This window comes from Anas acuta, chromosome 1, assembly GCF_963932015.1.
Source record: "Anas acuta chromosome 1, bAnaAcu1.1, whole genome shotgun sequence".
NCBI lineage: Eukaryota > Metazoa > Chordata > Aves > Anseriformes > Anatidae > Anas > Anas acuta.
In genome coordinates, this window is record NC_088979.1 from 66,072,220 (window position 1) to 66,091,170 (window position 18,951).

Below are 18,951 nucleotides of genomic sequence, written 5' to 3' on the forward strand. Positions count from 1 at the left end.
CGAACAAGACTGTTCCAGCAAACTCTGATTTGCTTTTTGCTGTTTTCTAGCCCACATGAATATTTAACCTCCCAATTTAGATAGAAACAGTTTGGAGCCCAATTTACTGTGATTTTGTAAAGGGAAAGTTTAACACAGAGACCTAATTTCTGAAAATATGGTGTGGAACCGATGTATACAACAACTAAGCATTGTCCTGCTGAAAAACCCTACCATAGTACTTCAGCACTGTTGTGTGAATGACTGTGGGCCCACACAGCAGCCATCCTGGTGCAAACATCTCCTCTACCAACCACTGACCTTCCTGAATCAAATTTTAAAGCACAAAACCCAGAGCTCGGCTCCTAACTGAGGTTCAGCAGCCACTGAAGGTCACCCCGGTGTGGTCCTGAGCTCAGCCCAGCAAAACCTGAGGAGAGCTGGAATAGAAAGAGTGACAATAACCTGAAACCACTGCTGGTCCTCAATCCCTGACTTAGTGATTTCGGGCAAACAACAGCTCAGCATTTCCTGAGTTTCTACCATCAACCAACAAAGGCTAAGCCAAGGCAACAGCCTCCTTAGGAAAACAGTTACAAAGCCTTCCCCCAGTTTAGCATTTTTAATTTCTGTTTAAGGTGATTAGATCCGAGATTTGGAAGTTGGGCAGACCGTGAGATGAAAAGGCAAGCGCGAGGCTCCAGGTCAGGATTAACCCCGGTGGCAGCACGTCAAGGTAAAGGAGTTCATTTTCAAAGCAGCAATCTCCCTCAGAGCAGGCAGCTTAAAGCCAGTGCCTGGCATTTCTGTTTTCTCATTATCGCTTCCTCTGAGGTACAACAGTTTAGAAGGAAAAAGGAAACAAAGCAACACTTCATCACCATATACCCATAATACGGCACACCCAGTTCTTGCCCAACTAAAAACACCTCTGAAGCTTTTCCTGATAAGCCAAGTAAAGCAGGCAACAGAAAACCGTGGGGATGTGCTTCTGAGGATGGGGAAGTGGAGAAATATCCCTAACAGTCACCACAGTGTTCCTTGATTTTTCCCGTGAAAGGAAATGATTTTGTCCTTAGCTGATATACAAGAGACGGTTTGGACTCGTAACCTACTGGCAAGCCTGATAAAGGAGGCAAACAAGCTTTGTGTTCTCACTGAGCGCAGTATTTACAGAAGAATTTGTCTCCTTCTGTCCCTCAGTCCTTTGCTGGGGGCAGACTGGCACCTCCCAGCACGAATGTCTCCGTTCAGTGCTGAGTGGGGGTGCTGAGGCACCTTTCTCCTGAAATTTTGCAGCCCAGGCCCCAGCAGCCCGCAGGGCTTTGACAGAAGGGCACATCGGGCAGGAAACCTGGGATCAGAGAGTCCACAGAGCGCTGGCTGCAACCTTAAAAAAAAAAGGATTTTGTGAGTAATTCAACCTTGACTGGTTGCACACCCATCCGAGGGCTTGGCGCAGTGCGGTCAAAGCGGTAGCTGGATGAGTCTTATCAAGATCAAATTGGCACCGCTGAACTCTGCCTGAGAGCGAGGGCAGCACTGGGCTGGCATGGGCATCACTTCTCGCAGCTCCTGCAGAAGGAAGTTAAACGTGCCAATCACGGCCCCGCCGGGCACCAAACCACAACCAGACACAAGGTTTGCAAGGACCACCTGCAGAAAGAGCTCACACCCATGCACGCATCTGCATTAAAATAAAGCCAAACCTGATGCAAACAGCTGGACGCCGCGTTTTAAAAGCTTATCGGGGGAGCGTAGCCGAGTTGACGGGGCCTCCACAGGAGGAGGACGTGCTTCTCAGGGGGATCCCTGTGAGGCTGGGCTGACACTGCCTTCTCGGAGGAAAAGGAGAGCTTGCTGGAGCAATTTGCTTAATGCCGCATCTATTTTAAGAGCGGTGACCCAGATCTTTGTTTTGTCAGCAGATGACTTGTATAACAGAGATGAATTGACAAGGAGTTCAACCAGCGTTGGGCAACGCCAAGGTGCTGACAAGCACCGGCAGGTGACGGAGGAAGGTGGCACCACCGGGCTCTTCCACCTGAGCTGCAGCTTCCCAACCTGCTGGCAGCCCGAGGGTCGCCTGTGGCCAGCTTAAAATCTGCCACGGGTATCACCTTATCAGCTGTGTGACCAAACCCACGGGGTAAGCACCGCTCAGGCCACCACCACCACCAGGAAGAGCTGCAGAGACGTTCAGGCCGGGCCAGGATGGCGAGGCGCTTGCCTGGTCTTGAGCACACATTTTTATTAGGGTTGATGAATACGCAACTGAGCTCTTGGCAAACAGAGAGGAGCCACTTCGCCCAGGCCCCAAGACACAGGGAAATGAGGGCTGTTAGCAGGCAGCTCGGAAAGACAGAGCCAGTCAGGTGGCTGGTATTAGATTTTCTGTCTGCTAAGGCCTTTTGTTTCAGCTGTCTCCAGCATTTCTTAAATACCTACAACCTTATGGAAAACAGACTGGGGAAAGATTAATTTCCCACGTATCAGATACTCTGAAGGACGGGGCATCCAAAGCTCAGATGTCATTGTGGGGAATAAAATTGCAGAAAACATCTCCAGAGAGGGGCTTAACAGGGTATGGGGAAGGTCTCTCAGGAGACAAACAACCACAGAACTGCTTAAAACAGGGGCAAGACTGCAAGCCAGCCCCCAGCCTGCACCCCGAGCTGGGTGAAAGTATTTTTAGCAGCCCTGCTCTGCCCAGGGACATGCTGATTCCTCACAACAAAACTTTCTGCCCGGCACACCAATGCTTACAAAACATTTTTCTTTTTACCCTCCACAGTCCAGAGCCTGACGAGTGCTAAAGCAGCAGCAAGAACAGACTGCCTGAAACAGCAACGAGCAACTGCTTATGGTGTTTGTTTTTTTCTCCTTGACCTCCCTCTGCATTTGGCATATCATGAACACCACCACGTTGCCTGGGGTAAATTACAACGTGGGGACACCGTGGGTGCATCTGGTAGCAGAAATCACCTGAGTGCACGGCTCCCTGAGAAGATGAGCTGATGCAAAGGCTGGAAACGCGACCAGGCTGCTGCTCAGCGCCGAGCAGGTGAAAGCTGCGACCTTTGCTCCACCGGCAGCCGAGGAGAAAGCAAACAGGCTCGGCAGCTACATGCAAACACCCTCCAACTACACCTCTGTGGGAGAGGAACAGCCAGAACCCTGCTGGAAAGGGCATCAAACTCTTCCTAAGCCGAAAAAAAAAAAAAAAAGAAATAACCACTAAATCACCGTGGGGGCAGAAAAAAAGGCGGGATGAAGAAAACCGTCGGGATCCTGAAGGCTTAAAAATCAGAAGTAATTAAAAGGCAGCGGAATTCGAGTCTACTACAGATTTATCGAATATTTAATGCAGAAAACCCTCAAGCATGCCACTGTCACCCGAGCTTGAGAGAGATGTGCTTCTCTCCTTGCGTACGGCTTAATCTGCTGCCAGGGTGCATTTCTTTGCTTGGTAATTTCAGTTTAAACAGCAATGGACTGCAGATGTATATTTTAGCTAAAGGACTTCTGCTCAGCACCACTTATCGGTGACACGAGGCGCCTCTTTTCAGAGCACACCCTTTCATCCCCCTGTTGCCTCCACGTGAAGCTCCGGCAGTGCAATGCCCCCCAGCCCCCCATCCCCCCGCCCTGATCCACAACCAGTCCCCTCACTGAGAGCATCAGCCACAGCAGGTTAAATTCAGCAGTGCAGGACAAACAGGATCCCCATCCAAGGGCAAAACCCTTTTGAGTTTGCTCTGGCAATCCAAACAGAGAGGTCGAGTTGGAAACGCGCCCTTTCATTTCAAATGTAAACTCTGCCCAAGAACATGACCCGTTCGCAGTGGGGGAAGTGAACCCCAAGTACCTGAGCACCTACATTACGGCTGAATTTGTTATATAGGAGCAAAATGATTAAAATGATTAGCAATGATCAGAACCCTTTGTCTAGTTGGTGCCTTAAAGAGGTCAGCACCAGACCCTTCAAGAAACAGCTGTGCCCCCTTGCCTGGGCTTCCTGCTATTTTTCACCCAGTTATTTCTCCAAGAAACTCAAAGTCCCACGGTAGCCACGTAACAGCCCACACCTTCCACGAATGCCTTTTCAGCCTACAGCAGCGTACAGACACACACCACACCCGAACGATTTTCCTCAGGGATCAGCGCAGCTCCTCAACAAATGAATCTCTGCGTCCAGATGGTGCTCTCCACAGAAACTCCTCTAAGTACCTCCTAATACCTAAAAAACAGACTTGGCTCAATCCACCCACAACTGTCACCTCCTTGCAGAGCAAGGGCTGGGGGGAAGGAGGTAATCTTAAAAAAAACAGCTTGAGCAATAGATGCTATCGTGTTTTTCCTGAGAAAAGGCTATGTGAATACGCTCAACGTTGCAGACAACAGAGTAGGAGAGTTGTGATCTTCATAATTTGTTGCTGGCCACTACCAGGGGGGTGACTGCAATATTATCCAGCACTGGAAGGACTGAATAAAGATACAATAGCAATTAGCATACAGTGTTGGACAGGGGATGGACATCAGCTTATTATTCTTCATCCCCCACTGCTCGCAACGTGGCACAAGCTCATTCACACCCTTCTACGTGCCTAAATTCATCCACACTGCAAGGAAAACGTGGATAACTAATTTCACTTCACCTGGCAAACCCAGCAGGCCGGTGCACTGTGAGTACTGAAGCCCAGAATCGCCTGCAGCTCTGCCAGCTGCTCGCCTCGGGATGCTCTGCCCACATTTGTGGGGCCAAGCAGAACCAACAACGACAACAGGGGCAAAGCTGCAGGTTCAGGGGGCTCATAGAGCCACCCGGCGCTTCTTTATACCTAAAGGAACTGAGCATTCAGAAGTTGCATCAAATTTTGGAGAGCCAGAAGCACTGAAATGGTTTAAAACAGAGCAGTCGAAGCGGGGCAGGGGGTGCTGGTACAGTGCACGTGTTGCACTTCAGTACACTCTAGAGAAGGTTATTCAAAATTCGTTGTATTGAAATATAAAGCAGCCCTCCCTGGTTTTATCCTCCTGACAAGACGTCTTTTTCACCTGCCACACCCAGCCTGAGAACAAGAATCAGCTGAGCTACAGAGGATCCAGCTCAGCAACGCAAACGTTTTCCTCCCCTGAATAAAATTAACAGCCACCTCCGGCTTAGAAAGAGATGCCTTAAACAAACAGCTGCATCAGAATCAGCAGTGAAATGCCTTGAGAGCTTCTGCTGCAGCCCACACTCTGAAAAGTCATGACTGGGTTCGTTTTCATAAGTCTGAAGACACAAGAAAGCGAAATGTTTTGCTAAAATTTGTTCTGCATATGCGTAAGAAAGCTCCCCTCTAGAAATGCTTTTTTGCAGAAGCAGGCGGAGAAGCAGCACGAAGCCTTTCTCTCTGCAAAAGAGCAGACTGATTGCAGAGGTAGGGCTGGAGGCTGAAAGGGGCAGTCCGGAGCTACCTAGGTCCTGTGTTTTGGGTTTGTTTTCACATCTAGAGTTTCCCAGAAGTCTGTAAGACACCTGCCCTAAACACCCATCCACAAACTGGTTTAAAAAAATCCTTTGTTCCCGCTCGGCACTAGCACTACCATCAGACAGCCTTGTTTAAATAAATAAATAAATAAGCATCCCCAAAAGTCCGCCCGGTGATTCACAAGCAGCTTGTATTTCAGCAATGGATGCAAACGGTGCCGAACTGAGTCCACGGGACTGCTTTGTCTGGCACCAGTCCCAACGAGCTGCGATTCCTTTCCACAAGCCATCGCTGGTTTGCATCGTGGGGGCAGAGCAAAGGTGAGGGGTTGATGGTGAGCTTGTTTTTCGGCAGGGAAGGCCGGCAGTGCCCGTAGCAGGCGAGCCGCGCAGCATCGCAGCCCAGCCTTTTGTCCTGCTGCTGTGCTGCCTTGCCTCCCCTCCTCCCCCAAAATCGCGAAAACAAAGGACAGCTCGAGACCGAGGGATCTGGGGTTTGGTTTATTACATGCTTAACGGAGCACTGAATTGCTGGTGGTTATTGCCTGCTTTAACTGCTTTCCTTAAAAGAGAAACATGAGTAAACAAGCATGTGTCATGAAAAAGCCCCTATTCAAACAGGAGCTGACAAGAGAAAGAACATCCACGTTTTACAGCTGCTCCTCAACAGTTTTGCAGGCAGGCACCAGCTGAGATGGCAGCAGAGACGAATGCAGAGAAACCCCCAACTCGTCTCCCACCAGCTCGGGGGGCTCGTCGAGCCCTGGATTTATGGCCCAAGGTCAGCACACACTCAGGGCTCGAGGCTTAAACTGCAGGGACTTAGCGTGTGCCAGGGGCAGCCTGACTTGTCTAGACAAAGACTTTTGATGCCCTTCAATCAGCACCAAAAACCTTCAGCCTCAAGCCCTTGGTGAGAGCACCTCCAGCCCCATCCCGCCACCCCTTGCCTGAGGAGCCCAAGGCCTGAACCCAAGGCCTAAGTCCTCCAGCAGCGAGGACAAAGGCCACAGTGACCCCCCCAGCCCAAATTCGGTGACAGCCACTGCCATCCAACCCCTGTGGGAGCAGGAGACCGTGCTCCTTCACTTTTTGGCTCAGCTGGCAGGCAAAAACTGCGACCCCACTGTCCCTCCACACAGGCTGACAGCGCTGCGGGCGGGCTGGGCCTGAGGCCTGGCGCAGGTTTTCCCAATCCCCATTAAAGAAGGGGTTTGTTTAATGGGCTTTCTCTCAGAGAAAGCACAGGTAAGAGAAGAGCAGCCAGGTTTATCACTCCTCTCTACCTCATCACCTACTTTGGTGAAACTTGTAAGGTTTTTAGGCTTCCACCCCATACCAAGTCACCAGCTCAAGTCAGCCCAGAGGTTGAAAAATTGTGGAGGGCAGGCTAAAAGTGACCGAGCCTCATTTCTTTGAAAAGCCAGGGTAAAAAGAAACCGCAAGAAAAAAGATCTAAAGGAGGTGCAGAATGCATGTGGAGAAACACATTAATGAAAAAACAAACAAACCTCACATTGGCAGAGCTGCAGCCAGTACCAGAGGTCACACGGATTTAACTATACCCCTGCTATTTGTTAGTTACTTTTGTACCGAAAAAAGAAAAGAAAATAGAAGAAAGCCACAGACAAGCCCAGAGGAAGAAATGAAATGCAAAGGATGAGTGTAGAGTTTAGAGGAAGGGAGCAGTGCAGGAGGAACTCACCCACATCAGATGAGTATGAGGGAAGGGTGAGAAGAACAAAACAAGCCACACGAAGAGAGACAAACCTCTTGAAAAGAGACAAACAGGGGAAAGAAAACTCATCCTAGAAGGAAAGATTAAATCTTTAAGACATGAGGCACTACCAAGAAGTGATATTTCTACAAATAATGCTTTTTACACACCTAAACACTGCGATAAGAAGGATTACCTCTACCATACCCTTATTCCATCGCACTTGTTTTTCTCCCAAATGACATTTACGCCTCTTAAATTATGAATTCAGAGGCAGCCTGCATAATCGGTGAAGAACATTATTCCCGCAGGCCTACGACAGCAAAAACATTCAAAACATTTCCCTCGTAACATCCAAATCGTGAAATCGAGTATTTGGGGAAGAGCAGACTGGCTCGGGCCCTCACAAGACTTTTTCTGACGTCGTGCACAAAGGTTCCCGAAACTAGGTGGTTTTGCTGATGGCTGTGATTCAGACCCGAGTCCCTAGTCATTTCAGCGTGCTGTTTTTATCATCTTTCAAAACTGTCCGTAGGCACTATTAAAAGAAACCCACAGACTCCGGCATGGCAGAGGCAAACCCAGTCTGTGCTTTGCAAAGAAACCCAGGACTGAGCATCCCTGCACAGCCCCATCCCTCTCCCACAGGAGCAGCACGGCAAGGTCAGGTTATGAGCTGGGCTCTCTGGGAAACGCTGAGAACTGCTGCTGGATACCCGGAGCACAATCTGCACACTTTAAAAAAAAAAAAAAAAAAAGGAACAGCCCTCGAAGGCGGACGAGCTATTAAGTTTTTACTAGGTGAAATGTTTACCAAAATAAATCTAGTCCTTTCCACCCTTCCTTATTATCATAACACATATGGTAACTGACATACAATTAATGGAGCTTTAAACCAGGAGTTCTTGGAAGGCAAGTACACTCTCAGCTTCTCAGCTAGCCTTGATAAAAAGCCAGCTCCTGACAAAGGGCAGCAGTGCAAGTGGCTTTATGAGATTCCCTGCTTACCGGGTACCCCCTGCTCTTACAAGGCACACCAGCCACATGCAGAGAGGTGAGGAAGGCTCTTCCAGCACCCACACGGGCAGCAAGAGTTTCAGCTCCTCCTCTCTTACATGTATCCGCCCAGCAGTGAGCTGACATGAACAGTGTTGTGACATTTCAATACCCAAGGCTACTCGGTTCCTTTCTGCACTCCCAAGGAGCTCTGAACTGAGGTGATGCTGTCTTTACAGACCTGACACGCAGTTCACGTTTCCTTTTCCCATCTTATCCTACCCAAGTTACAGAGACGGGGTGCTTTCAGCGCAGCCCTGTGCAAGGCAAGCATCTCTCTGTAACCTGGGAAGTAACCAGATAGTTCCCAAGGTGTTTCAGAGATCTGCCTAACCTTCCCTTCTCCTTTCTGCAACAGGGAATCCTACCGCTGGGGAGCACAAAGCAAAACTCCCCTCTTAAGCTTCCCCTTTCCCACACAGCACCACAGGTACACAAAACCTATTTCCTTATAGCATGAGAAGATGCTGACACAATCAGGTTATCCAAATGCTAGGAGGTAACAGCAGCAAAAGAAGAAGACACTGCCAAGTCACATCCTGGGCGCTACCTTGAAGGAGGCAAGGCCTTAGATCTGGTGGGCTGGTTCCCTTGCCCACTTCTCTTTTCCTTTCCCAAAACCACATAGAAAGTGCTACCACCACACCCAGCGCGTGAGGAAGCATCTCCAAACTCAGCAACTTAAGCAGAAAGAAGTCCGGTCAATAACTAATACATTTTTATTCCTGAGGAGGAAACCAGAGCACTCTTCCATTACCTCAGAGGAAACCTAAGGAAAGGTAGCATTACTCAGGGCTGATTTACTGCCTCCAGCCATTCATAAAACCATAAAGCCAGTGACATATAAAACAAGCAGCTCATTCACAAGAGCTCTTTGATCTTAAATACAAATAAAATTAGGTCAATATTAAAGATTTTCATTCCTTGCCATATAAGACTTCCACAAAGGCTCAGGAAAGCTTTTCCCATCCATCTCTTTTAACACTCAAGTTATTTAGAAACTCACATTTCTTTCACATGACTTCAAACATGTCCTCGACATCCACTTGTCATCGCTCCAGGATTTAACCCTTAGAAGGCACGGGACACCGTGCAAAGACTTCTCCAGGACCCGCAAGGTAAGATCAGAGAGTTTTACTTGGTTTCACATGGAAGAAAGGAGGGAGCTAAGCGCTTAATCTGCTGAAATAAGGAGCGTGGGACAGGCTTGGGGTGCAGCATCGCCTTGCATTTTCAGTTTAGCATGCGTGATTGTGTTAGGGTGGCTTTCAAATTGTATTTATTTGCTTTCTAAATCAACCAAGAGCTCTCATAAACAGCAGAAGGCCCCTGAAGCTATCACCGTAATGCGGTATCTGCTCATAAACGTCAATATACCAATTTTAAAGGTATTAACGCTGATGTTTAGTCATGGTAAAATATCCTAATACCTGCCCCACCTCCTGCACAGACAGCAACACAGTTAAATGGGAGCAATTCAGCTCAGGGCTTCCTGCAAAAAGGCCTCTTAAACCTATAAACCCACCGTCTGTAAGGCAGCACGCAGCGATCCTACTGCGAAACGTGGGTAAAACACACAAGGGGACCACGAGGCTCTCAGCATGAAGTCCTCCTGCTCAATGCCCAAAAACACGCAGCCCTGTCCATAGAGGGGTATTAAGAGATCAGGATGCCAACACCCAGAGCCCTCCCTCTCTTCGGCCAGGGCAAGCATCAAAGCCAACCTCAGCTATGGTTAAGGCAAAGAAGGGATGGTTTCTGATTAAAGCAAGGACCTTCACACCCAGAGATTTGGATCCTACCTCTGCCACACAGCATCAGTTCCCCATGGTGCTTCCCTCCCACAGCCTCACTCAGCAGCAAGGCGCAGTGGATGATTTGAGTATCAGGGAAGAAGCACAGGAGAGCTCCGCTTCCTTCTGCGTTTGTAAGGGAGATTTCCATGCAATTCGTGGTTCATTTTAACAAATGGTACGGAATATGAAATCTCAAACAGTTTGGGAATGTCTGCTGCAGCTGCTGCAGGAACATGAAGGATACTGCCTCCAAAAAGAAAGTGTTAATTAGAGAAAAGATACTCGGGTTTACAACAGATTGGCATTTAAAAATAAGATTCACAACCAGATTCAATTCTACTAGGCAAGCGTGCAGCTACAGAGAAGCAATACAACGACAGAAAAAAAAAAAACAGGTTGGATGGGAAAGGATACCTTAGAGAAGAAGCACACCTTTGAAAAACACTGCTTGGATGTCAGGCACTTAATTACAGCCCTTATCAACATCATCAAAAGAGCTGGAGTATTTCTGTAATTCTGTCCTGTAAAACAGTAACCCGGAATAAATGCACTCTCTGTAACAACGTAATTTATCCAAACAGAAAAGATCCTGCTACTTACAGCTGAGGGCAGGCAGCGGGAGCCACCCCGTGCGTGGCATGGGGCAGGGGCAGTCTGTCCAGCCTCAGACATCTACCAGACCTACATTTCAGACCCTAGGTTCCCACGACGATCAGCGGGCACAGGCAGAGTCGTGTAAATAGCGATTTACCTCATCCTAACATCGGTGGTCTCCAGAGACCATCCGCCTGACCTGCTTCTCTCCACTACGAGCCTGGATTCAGGCAAGGCGCTCACCGAAAAGCCAGCAGGCAGCCCACCCACGTGAGCACCTTTTAGAAACACAACCCAGGCCCAGAGCACAGGAACGAGTTGTAAATGAACGACAGGACACGTGCATCTGCAGCTCGCCCTGCTGAATGCGTTTTTTTGCCTATCAGTAAAATAACTGGAGAGACACAGCACTATCTGCTCGCGGGGAAGCACAAAAGAAATGCAATTAGAGCTTCCACTCAGGAAATACCTCGTCAGGACATTCAGACACCACTGTGCCAATTCCCCTGAGAAAAAAATAAGAAAAATAATGAGTTACCATCCTGTTCCTGGGGCCCAGACTCTTTAGGACACACAGAAACAAGCACGGCGTAGAACACTTTACTGTAACACGTTAAGGTCAAAGGACCTTGAGCTTTTCTTTCCTGGTTTTGAAAACAAAACAACCCCGAACCATCAGATGGCTCCAAGTGCAGGGGGCAGGTTTTAGGGAGGTTTATTTTGCTTTGAGCTTACTGTTTAAATCGGAGCGGCGAACTTTCATCCGCTGTCGTCCCCCACAGCTACTCTCACAAAATCCTAGGAAGAAGCTATTGAAACTACCGAAGCTTAGCTCAAATTGGCTGTTGTGTTTTTAAGATTTCAAGCAATCTTGAACAGCTCCAAACGCAAAAATTCCAAACAAAAAACGCGCCAGCTTTGAGGTAAACCAGCAGGAGCAGGACTCTTGTGGTGGCAGCACCCGAATGATTACCAGTAATCAGATTTGTTGCAAGAATGTCAAGCTGCTGCCGCTCTTTTACCTATTTAAGTGGTGTGGTGAAGGTGGTGGGGTACCAGGACCTCGCCAGAAGCCCCCTGGGGCTAAGGGGGCACTCGAGGCACAGGAGGAAGGTGAAGAGTGGCCAGGGCTCAACCCCCTCAGCCCAGCAGTTGCGTTGCTGATCCCAGCTGAGCGTGGAGCCCTTCCAGCAGCAGCAGCAGCAGCAGCACTGCCTCCAGGACACATCTCCAGCCCGTGCAGCTCCTCCAGGCACCAGCACGAAGCCCTGGGTCCCCGCACAGAGAGCAGCTCCTATCAGCAGGCGATGGGGCAGCTCCAAAGGGAGGGGACGGGGACACAGCAGATAAGCACCACAATACCTGTAGGACTGCATCCAGGCGCGGAGCCTTACCACAGCAGCTGGCTGGGTGACGAGGCTGCTCAGGGCTTGTTGGCACTTGCAGTGTCCTGTTTGAATGCCTGCAGTGACAGCAGCTACGGTGGCAGGGCAACCCAGGGAGGTGCAGCGTGCCTGGGAAAGAAGCACCTCGCCAGGAGCGTTGAACCATCTCCCCCAGATGACATCCCTCGTCCTGGCACACGGACACAGCCCGGCTAGGTGGGGTGAGGCAGGTCTCCTCAGCACAAAAAGGCGTGTAAATAAACCTTCCTTCAACGTGCAGGAGTCCAAAGCGTGGCTGGCTAGCGAAAGCAGAAGGCTCCTCGATCGCCATGGGTAAGACTGATCTCTTTCATAGTATCTATGTACATTTATAATGTCTTTCTACTGACAACAAAGCTGTCTTGTTCTTATATTGAGCAGTTTCCTCCATGCTGCCTTTGTTTCCCACAAGTACGCATTGCCTACTAATCCTCAGCGTTTAAGCCAGCATCTCCTTCATCGCCAGCCAGTTCCCGCTGTAAATTCACCTTCAGCCAGGCTGCTTTCCTCTGAGCCGTGTCACCATCTCCTCACAGCTCCGGATTTTCCCATGCATTTGGTCTTCTGCTTGGCAGCACGATGCAAGATCGAGCAGGAGGAGGACATGGGAAAACCCTCAGGAGAAGCCAACGCCCTTCAGAAAACAGAGACCACTCCATCCATACGTCCACCTGATCCTGATGCAAGGTCCTCTGCGAGCGTGGGCATCTCCGTTCCTCGCTCGCTGGGCTTTCAGGCTGCTTCAGTGCTGCTTTTCCCAGCCTTCCCCATCAGCAGCAAATTAAATCCAACGCCACCGAGGTCAAATCGCAGCTCCTCGTTGCATTGAGAGCTGCAGCTTGCACTTGGCTGCAGGACAGCAAAGCCCAGGAGGGCCCAGGGACTGCTCCGTCTGCGGGGCTATCGTGTCTCCAGCCTGTAATCACTCCTCCTCCAGAAAGCAGCTCTGTCCTTGCTCTCATGCCGAAAACAGATAACCGCAGAGGTTCTGGCTGCACTGTGATCAGTGCCATACTTCGTGCCTCTGTGCGAGTTGTTTCACGCTGCATCCGAGGTAGGAAATACACTTTGACAGTAATATTGAGATGCAATGTGCAAATCTCCATGTCTCCAACATTCAAAGTTACCTCACAGCTCCCAAGCAGTTTGCACAGTTGATTTTTTCCCTCCCCCTTCCTGCAGCTGATTCCTTTTAGCACCAACAGCATCTTTTATTTTTGAGCCTGTGCCGATCCAAGGAACAACCAGGGACCCATAACACTACAAACCTACAGTATTTGATAAGAACCCCCCTGTGCAAGGCTCTGAGATCCCCTCCCAAGTCCACGTCTCGTTCAAGTGCGTTGAATTCTTTCCACCAGCTCCAGTGGGAGCTGGACGGGGACCCAAAATAACGCCGCAGATAAGGATCTGACTGTAACTTCTGACTACAGGCAGGCTCCCATTGTGCAAGTCGCTGCTATTGAGCTTAAATACCAACGGCAGCCAAAGGCAAGGAGAAACGCTTCTGGAGGAGCCGGAGCGTACAGCCAGAAATGTGCAACGGGGGAAAACAAAAATGCCACTTTTCTCCAAGGAAAACGTATCCCGAGAGAGGAGGTACACGAACTGCCGGGCTGACACCGCGCTTGCAACAGAAAGCACCAACTGAAAGGAAAACGGCTGGAACACAATGTGTACACACACACACACAGCAGACCACATGAGGAACGTCAGCCAGCCTGCTGGCCCAAAGATTTCATGCTAAAAAACCTACACAACGAAGGCGGGGAAACGAACACCTCTTCTAATACGGGATCCCCCTTGGGATCTTCCTACAGCAAATAATAATAATAATAATAATAATAATAATAATAATAATAATAATAAATCCCTAGGAGTCAGCGTAAGACTCTGGATTGCATTTTGTTACATCCATCACCTCCAAGCGCTGCACACACCCACCTCCCGAGTGCCAGGGCCCCTTCTAACGACATTAACAGAGGGTCCCTGCCCCAGGATTTAGCACAAGGTGAAAAAAAAAAAAAAGACATTTTGACAAACAGACAGATGGACCGGGGGAGGAAGAATGAGTGGGACATGTGGTTACCCACAATTGGCAGGTTGCTTTCTTTTCTCTTTTTAATAAAAATAAATATCAGTAATCCCCACTGGCCACCTGCCTGGCTGATGTATACTTAATTAGGAAGGATTCGAGCGATGGGAACCGATCAAAAGTTCAGCAAATTTGGGGTAAGGTTGGGTAGGGGGGGGTTGGGTAGGGGTGGCCGGGGAGCCACCACAGGACCCAGAGGAATGCCACTCTCCACTCTCATTCCAGCCACCCTCTGGCCCTCCCTGCTTTCTCCAAGAGTCAATTCCCACTTGGGGAGAGAATTCCTGAAGAATAGGAAGGGAAGAGGAGCAGTTGGCAGGCAGTGACCTCAGCGCTCCTCGGCACAGCTTGCCCTCAGAGCGATAAGGCTCGAATTGTGTTGGTGTTTAACCAGATCATTTCAATCCACAATGAGGGCCGTTTAGCAGCCAGAGCAAGCACGGGGAGAAGGGAGAAATGAAAATAAATAAATAAATAAATCCGCCGAGTTTGTGCAGAACAGCAAGCACTGGGCTGTCCCCCTGCCCCCCAACGCGGCCACCTTACAGGCCAGGCAGCAACAGGGCGTCCTCAGCGTGGGAAAACATGTACCCGAGTTTTAATTTATTTTCAAATCAGCATTTAAACGATCGCATCTTACATCATTTCCTTTTATGAGCCAGCAGCTAGACAATATGCATCATTTACATGCACTTTTGGAAGGCTGCTCCGTAAATCAACACAAGGAGCCTTCAGTGCGAGTTAACCATTGCGAGGCTCCCGGGGAGCCACCCCGGCCTGCGCTGGGGGCAACTGGGGGCATCGGCCCTAATTCTGAGCTTCTGGTACAATCACACGAGGGCTGCTCCTGTCCTGGGGGCACACGGAGCTCATTTCGGCCCTGATTCACCTCCAGGTAACGTCTTCTTTGTCATACAGTGCTGACAAGGCTCCTCGACACACCAGCGGGGTTACGAAGATGAAAATTACATCCACGCTGCGGACTTGAAGCAGAGCAGCCCAAAACTTTGCATTTTCCAGCTTCGTACCCCACCGAATGGCTGAAACCCCAGAAACACGCCGCTAGACACCTCTGAGCCACCTGCAGCAAGCGCAGCCCAGGCGGAGAAAGGCCAAAACCAGCCCACGTGCTGCTCCCCGGCACCTGGAAGGAGACCCCCGGCGGGGCCGGGGCACCCCCGGGGTGCCGAGCGGCGAGACAAAGAGATAAGGCCGGAGATAACGTCATGCCCTCTCCCCGCGGTGGCAGGTAGCCAGCCAATCCTGCCGCCAGCGCCCGGCTGACATCAGCGCCGCTGCCGACACCGACGCCGCTGCCCGCCGGTGGAAAAGGGGTTCGAGGGAGAGAGGGAGGAAGGCTTTGCCTTCTCCCTCAGCCCCTCCAAAGCCCGCCCAGGGCACACATGCAGCCTCTGGTGGCTCTGGAGGGATTTCCCCCGGCAGCACGGTGGCTGCGAATAGTCAAACGCTACTGCAGGGCCTACTGGCATTCCCATTTCAGAGCTGTTTTGGTTTTAAGAATAAAACCGAGCCTGAATCACGAGAAGAAAGTTACATCCAGCCCTGCAAGGCATCCACACCTCGCGTGCAAACACATGCGAAGCGAAGACAGGGGGGCACCAAGCGGCTGCGCGCATCCTGACGTTTGCACCTGCCCCCCCAGGAGGGTCTGGCAGCCTCCCCAGCCATTTCCTTCACCCCCGCCTCCAGCTACAAAGCAAGAGGAAACAGCGCTGCCACTATCAAAACTGAGAGGAAGGAGGGGGAGCCTGGTGGCACAGGCCAGGCAGGAGCTGCCCCCAAAACCTCCCGGCCCTTCCGTATCCAAAAGCACGTGCGCTGAGGTTTGCTCCTCCTGCAGCTTCGCCCTGAGAGCTGCCCCACGCGTCAAGGGAGCGAAATTCACAATTTCCAGGCTCAAGACAGTTAAAGCCAAGCAGGACTTTGCTACTTAAGCCGAAGCATTAGCAAGTAAGCCGTGAAACAATGCGCCAAATTGCAATAATTAACAGGAGGGGATAAAGTCACACATTCACGCCCTGCGATTTTTCCTATGAAGGGTTTGGGTGACGCAAGCTCTGGAGCAGAAGGATTGCAGGGAAAAAAAAAAAAAAAAAAGATTAAATGGTTGAGCACGGGCGGGTGGTGTCAAAGTGCAGCTCCCAACCCACTTTTGGAGCCGTGCAGGGTTTTGCAGCCCTCTGCCAAGCGGGGCAGCCTGGCCACTGCCCTGCCAGCCCCGAGATGCACGCTGCGGGGCCGGGCTGTGTCCCGAAGGCTGAGGTTCACGCCCTCAAAACAAACTGACATGTGTTTCGCTCGCAGAAGACACACCGAAGTGCTTCGGCTGCTTGCCCCAGCAGCATCTCACCGTCAGGGAAGCCTTAAAAATGACACCGCCTTCTTTATCAGCACAAAAAAAAAAACAAGCAGCTAGGGGTATCGAGCTCCTTTCTTTCAGTTATCTCGCCTTCCCTCTGCAAATTCTCCCTGCGTTTCTAGTTTAAGGCAAGCTCCTTCCGTCTGCGAGTATTAGTGCTGTGTGAATAATTAGTCATCCTGGGAGCTGCCACTCGCTGCAAAGTCATGCAATCTCGGGATTTGTTTGTTCCACTGACTTGCACGCTGGAAAGGGGAAAAGGGAAAAAAAAAAAAAAAAAAAAAAAAGGAGCAAAGCCGCCGAGTTTCACACCCACATGGGCACTCTCCCGTTTCTATTTTCTAAAAGTCATCCACTCGCCGAACAGGTTATTCTGGGGATCCTCATTCTCACCAAACCAATCTTCCCCGCTTATCTGATCGCCGCCCGGCGTGGCGTGCCCCCCGCTGCCCCGCTTGCCCCGGACCCCTTCAGCCTTGCTGCTCCGAGGGTTTTCCAGCGAGGGAGCCGGGTGACAACCCCGGGGGAGGCCGGTGCCTTTGTCTCGAGCCGCAGCAGCGGCAGCAGCTCCCCGTCAGGGCTCCCCGAGCAATTTGGGAGCAGCCCCAGGAGCTATTTCTAGGGCTCGGCCACGCTCTGACAGCGGCCGTCCGGCTCGGCCTTTTCTCTGGGGGCACCCAGGGCTGCTCCATCGCTTCAGGGGCGTGCCTGGCGAGGCGCTGAAGCCCCTTTTTGCGAAGCAGGAGCCCAAGGGCCGGCCAACTCGTCACGCCAAGGCCAAGGCCACGGCTCCTGTCAGAGCCCCCTGGGCAGCGCCGGCGAGCCGGGAGCGAAATTCCGCCACAAACCTTGTAGACTTGCCCGTACGTGCCATTGCCAACCACTTCCACCAGCTCGAAAATCCCGGCGGGGTCCTAGAAAAGAGGGGAAAAGGGGGGGCAGAGGGAAGGAGAAACAAGAGCGGGGTTACGTTTCGGCCGGCTGATGGCTGCTGCCACAGCCCCAGCCAGGCGTGCTGCGCTGCTGGCGGCGTGCAGCTGTTGCGCCCTGCTTCTCCCCGCACATGCCAACGCATGCAAACAAAGGAAAGCAGCCCAGGGCCGGGCTCAGCCCCCCACAAACCCTCCCAGCACCCCTCCGGGGGGCTCCCCGCACGCCCACCCGGCCCCACACGGAGCCCGACCCCGGCCCTCGACCCCCATCATGGGGGGGGGACCCCCACTCCGGGCCGCTGCCCGCCCCCAGCCCCGGAGCTCACCCGCAGGGAGGACAGGTCGATATCCACCAGACTTTTCGCAGGAGAATCGTTCGCCATTTTCCCGTCTCTTCCTTTTCTTTTCCTTGATTTTCTTTTATTTTTTTTTGTTGTTTCCTCTCGGCGTTAAATAACAGCGGCGCCCCCCCCCCCCCCCTTCTTCTTTCCTCCTCTCCTCCCCGAAAATAAAAAAAAGCCGTGAATGGCGCGGGGCTCCTCTTCTTATTTTGGGGTTTTTTGTTTCTTTTTTTTTTTTTTTTTCCTTTTTTCTTTTATCTCCTGCCCTTCCCTTCTTCTTCACCCCAGCCCCGCCGGGTTGAAACTCTCCAGCATTGGGAGGGGTTGGCGGGGGGATGATGGATAGATGGATGGGTGGTGGGAGGAGGAGGAGGAGGAGGGGGGGGAGAGGGAGGTGAAGGCAGGCGGGGAAGGGAAAGGAAGGGAAGGAGGGGAGGAAAGGGAGGGAAGGAGCCGAGGAGAGGGGGAAGGGGGTGCCTCCCGGAGGGGCTCCGAGCTCGCTGGGGGTCCCGCAGGGTCCCCGGGGCTCACACCATGGCGCGGCGGCCGGAGGAGGAGGAGGAGGAGGAGGAGGAAGAGGAGGAGGAAGAGGAGCGGTGCCGGGGCCGGCAGCCTGTGGTGGCAGCCTCGGGGTGCTCCCAGAGCCCGGGCATGGCCCGGCCCAGCCCGGCTCGGCTCGGTCACACCGGCAGGAGGTGGCAGCCCCGGCCCCGCTGTCGCATGTGGGGGCTGACGCCCAGCGCCGCGGCGGGGCTGGGAGAGGGCTCGGCTGTGAGGCAGACAAAGATAGCCGGGGCGGAGGGAGGGAGGCAGGGGAGGAGAAAGGAGGGAGGAGGAGAAGGAGGAGGAGAGAAAAGGGCTGCAAAATACACCAAGAGCTGAGGGAGGGAGGGAGAAAACAGCTCCCCCTTCCCTTCTCCGACAGGAAAAACCGGCGGAGAGGCGGCCGCAGCGAAGCACTGCCGGGTGAGGGCGGGCAGGGAGGCGCCAGCCACGGGCGACCCATGGGTGGCCATGGGGTGGCTCTCCCCGGGGCTGCCCTGCGCCCTCCTGCCCCAAAATCCCCCCTGGAGAAACCCCCCTGCCTCCTATGGGGCTCTGAGGGGGAAAAAGGGAGCCCAGGCTTGGTGGCGAGCCCCCCAAAGGGCGTTGTGTCCCCTT

The 18,951-nt window shown here is 51.9% G+C and overlaps 1 protein-coding gene across 9 annotated transcripts in view; it reads right to left on the reverse strand.

Moving 5' to 3' along the window:
- Positions 1-18,662, reverse strand: part of MAP4K4 (mitogen-activated protein kinase kinase kinase kinase 4) — a 136,521-nt gene extending 117,859 nt beyond the window's left edge. For 5 of the 9 annotated variants that reach the window (XM_068680319.1, XM_068680271.1, XM_068680264.1 and 2 more), the window contains exons 1-2: positions 17,776-18,661; positions 17,366-17,431 (exon numbers count right to left, since the gene is read on the reverse strand). In XM_068680319.1, the coding sequence (XP_068536420.1) occupies positions 17,366-17,431; positions 17,776-17,832 (123 nt within the window). In that variant the 5' untranslated portion in view covers positions 17,833-18,661. Of the gene's footprint in view, positions 1-17,365; positions 17,432-17,775 lie in introns of all 9 variants that reach the window. The other 4 variants (XM_068680299.1, XM_068680279.1, XM_068680254.1 and 1 more) reach the window with 3 other exon arrangements.
- Positions 18,663-18,951: the final 289 nt, after the last annotated feature.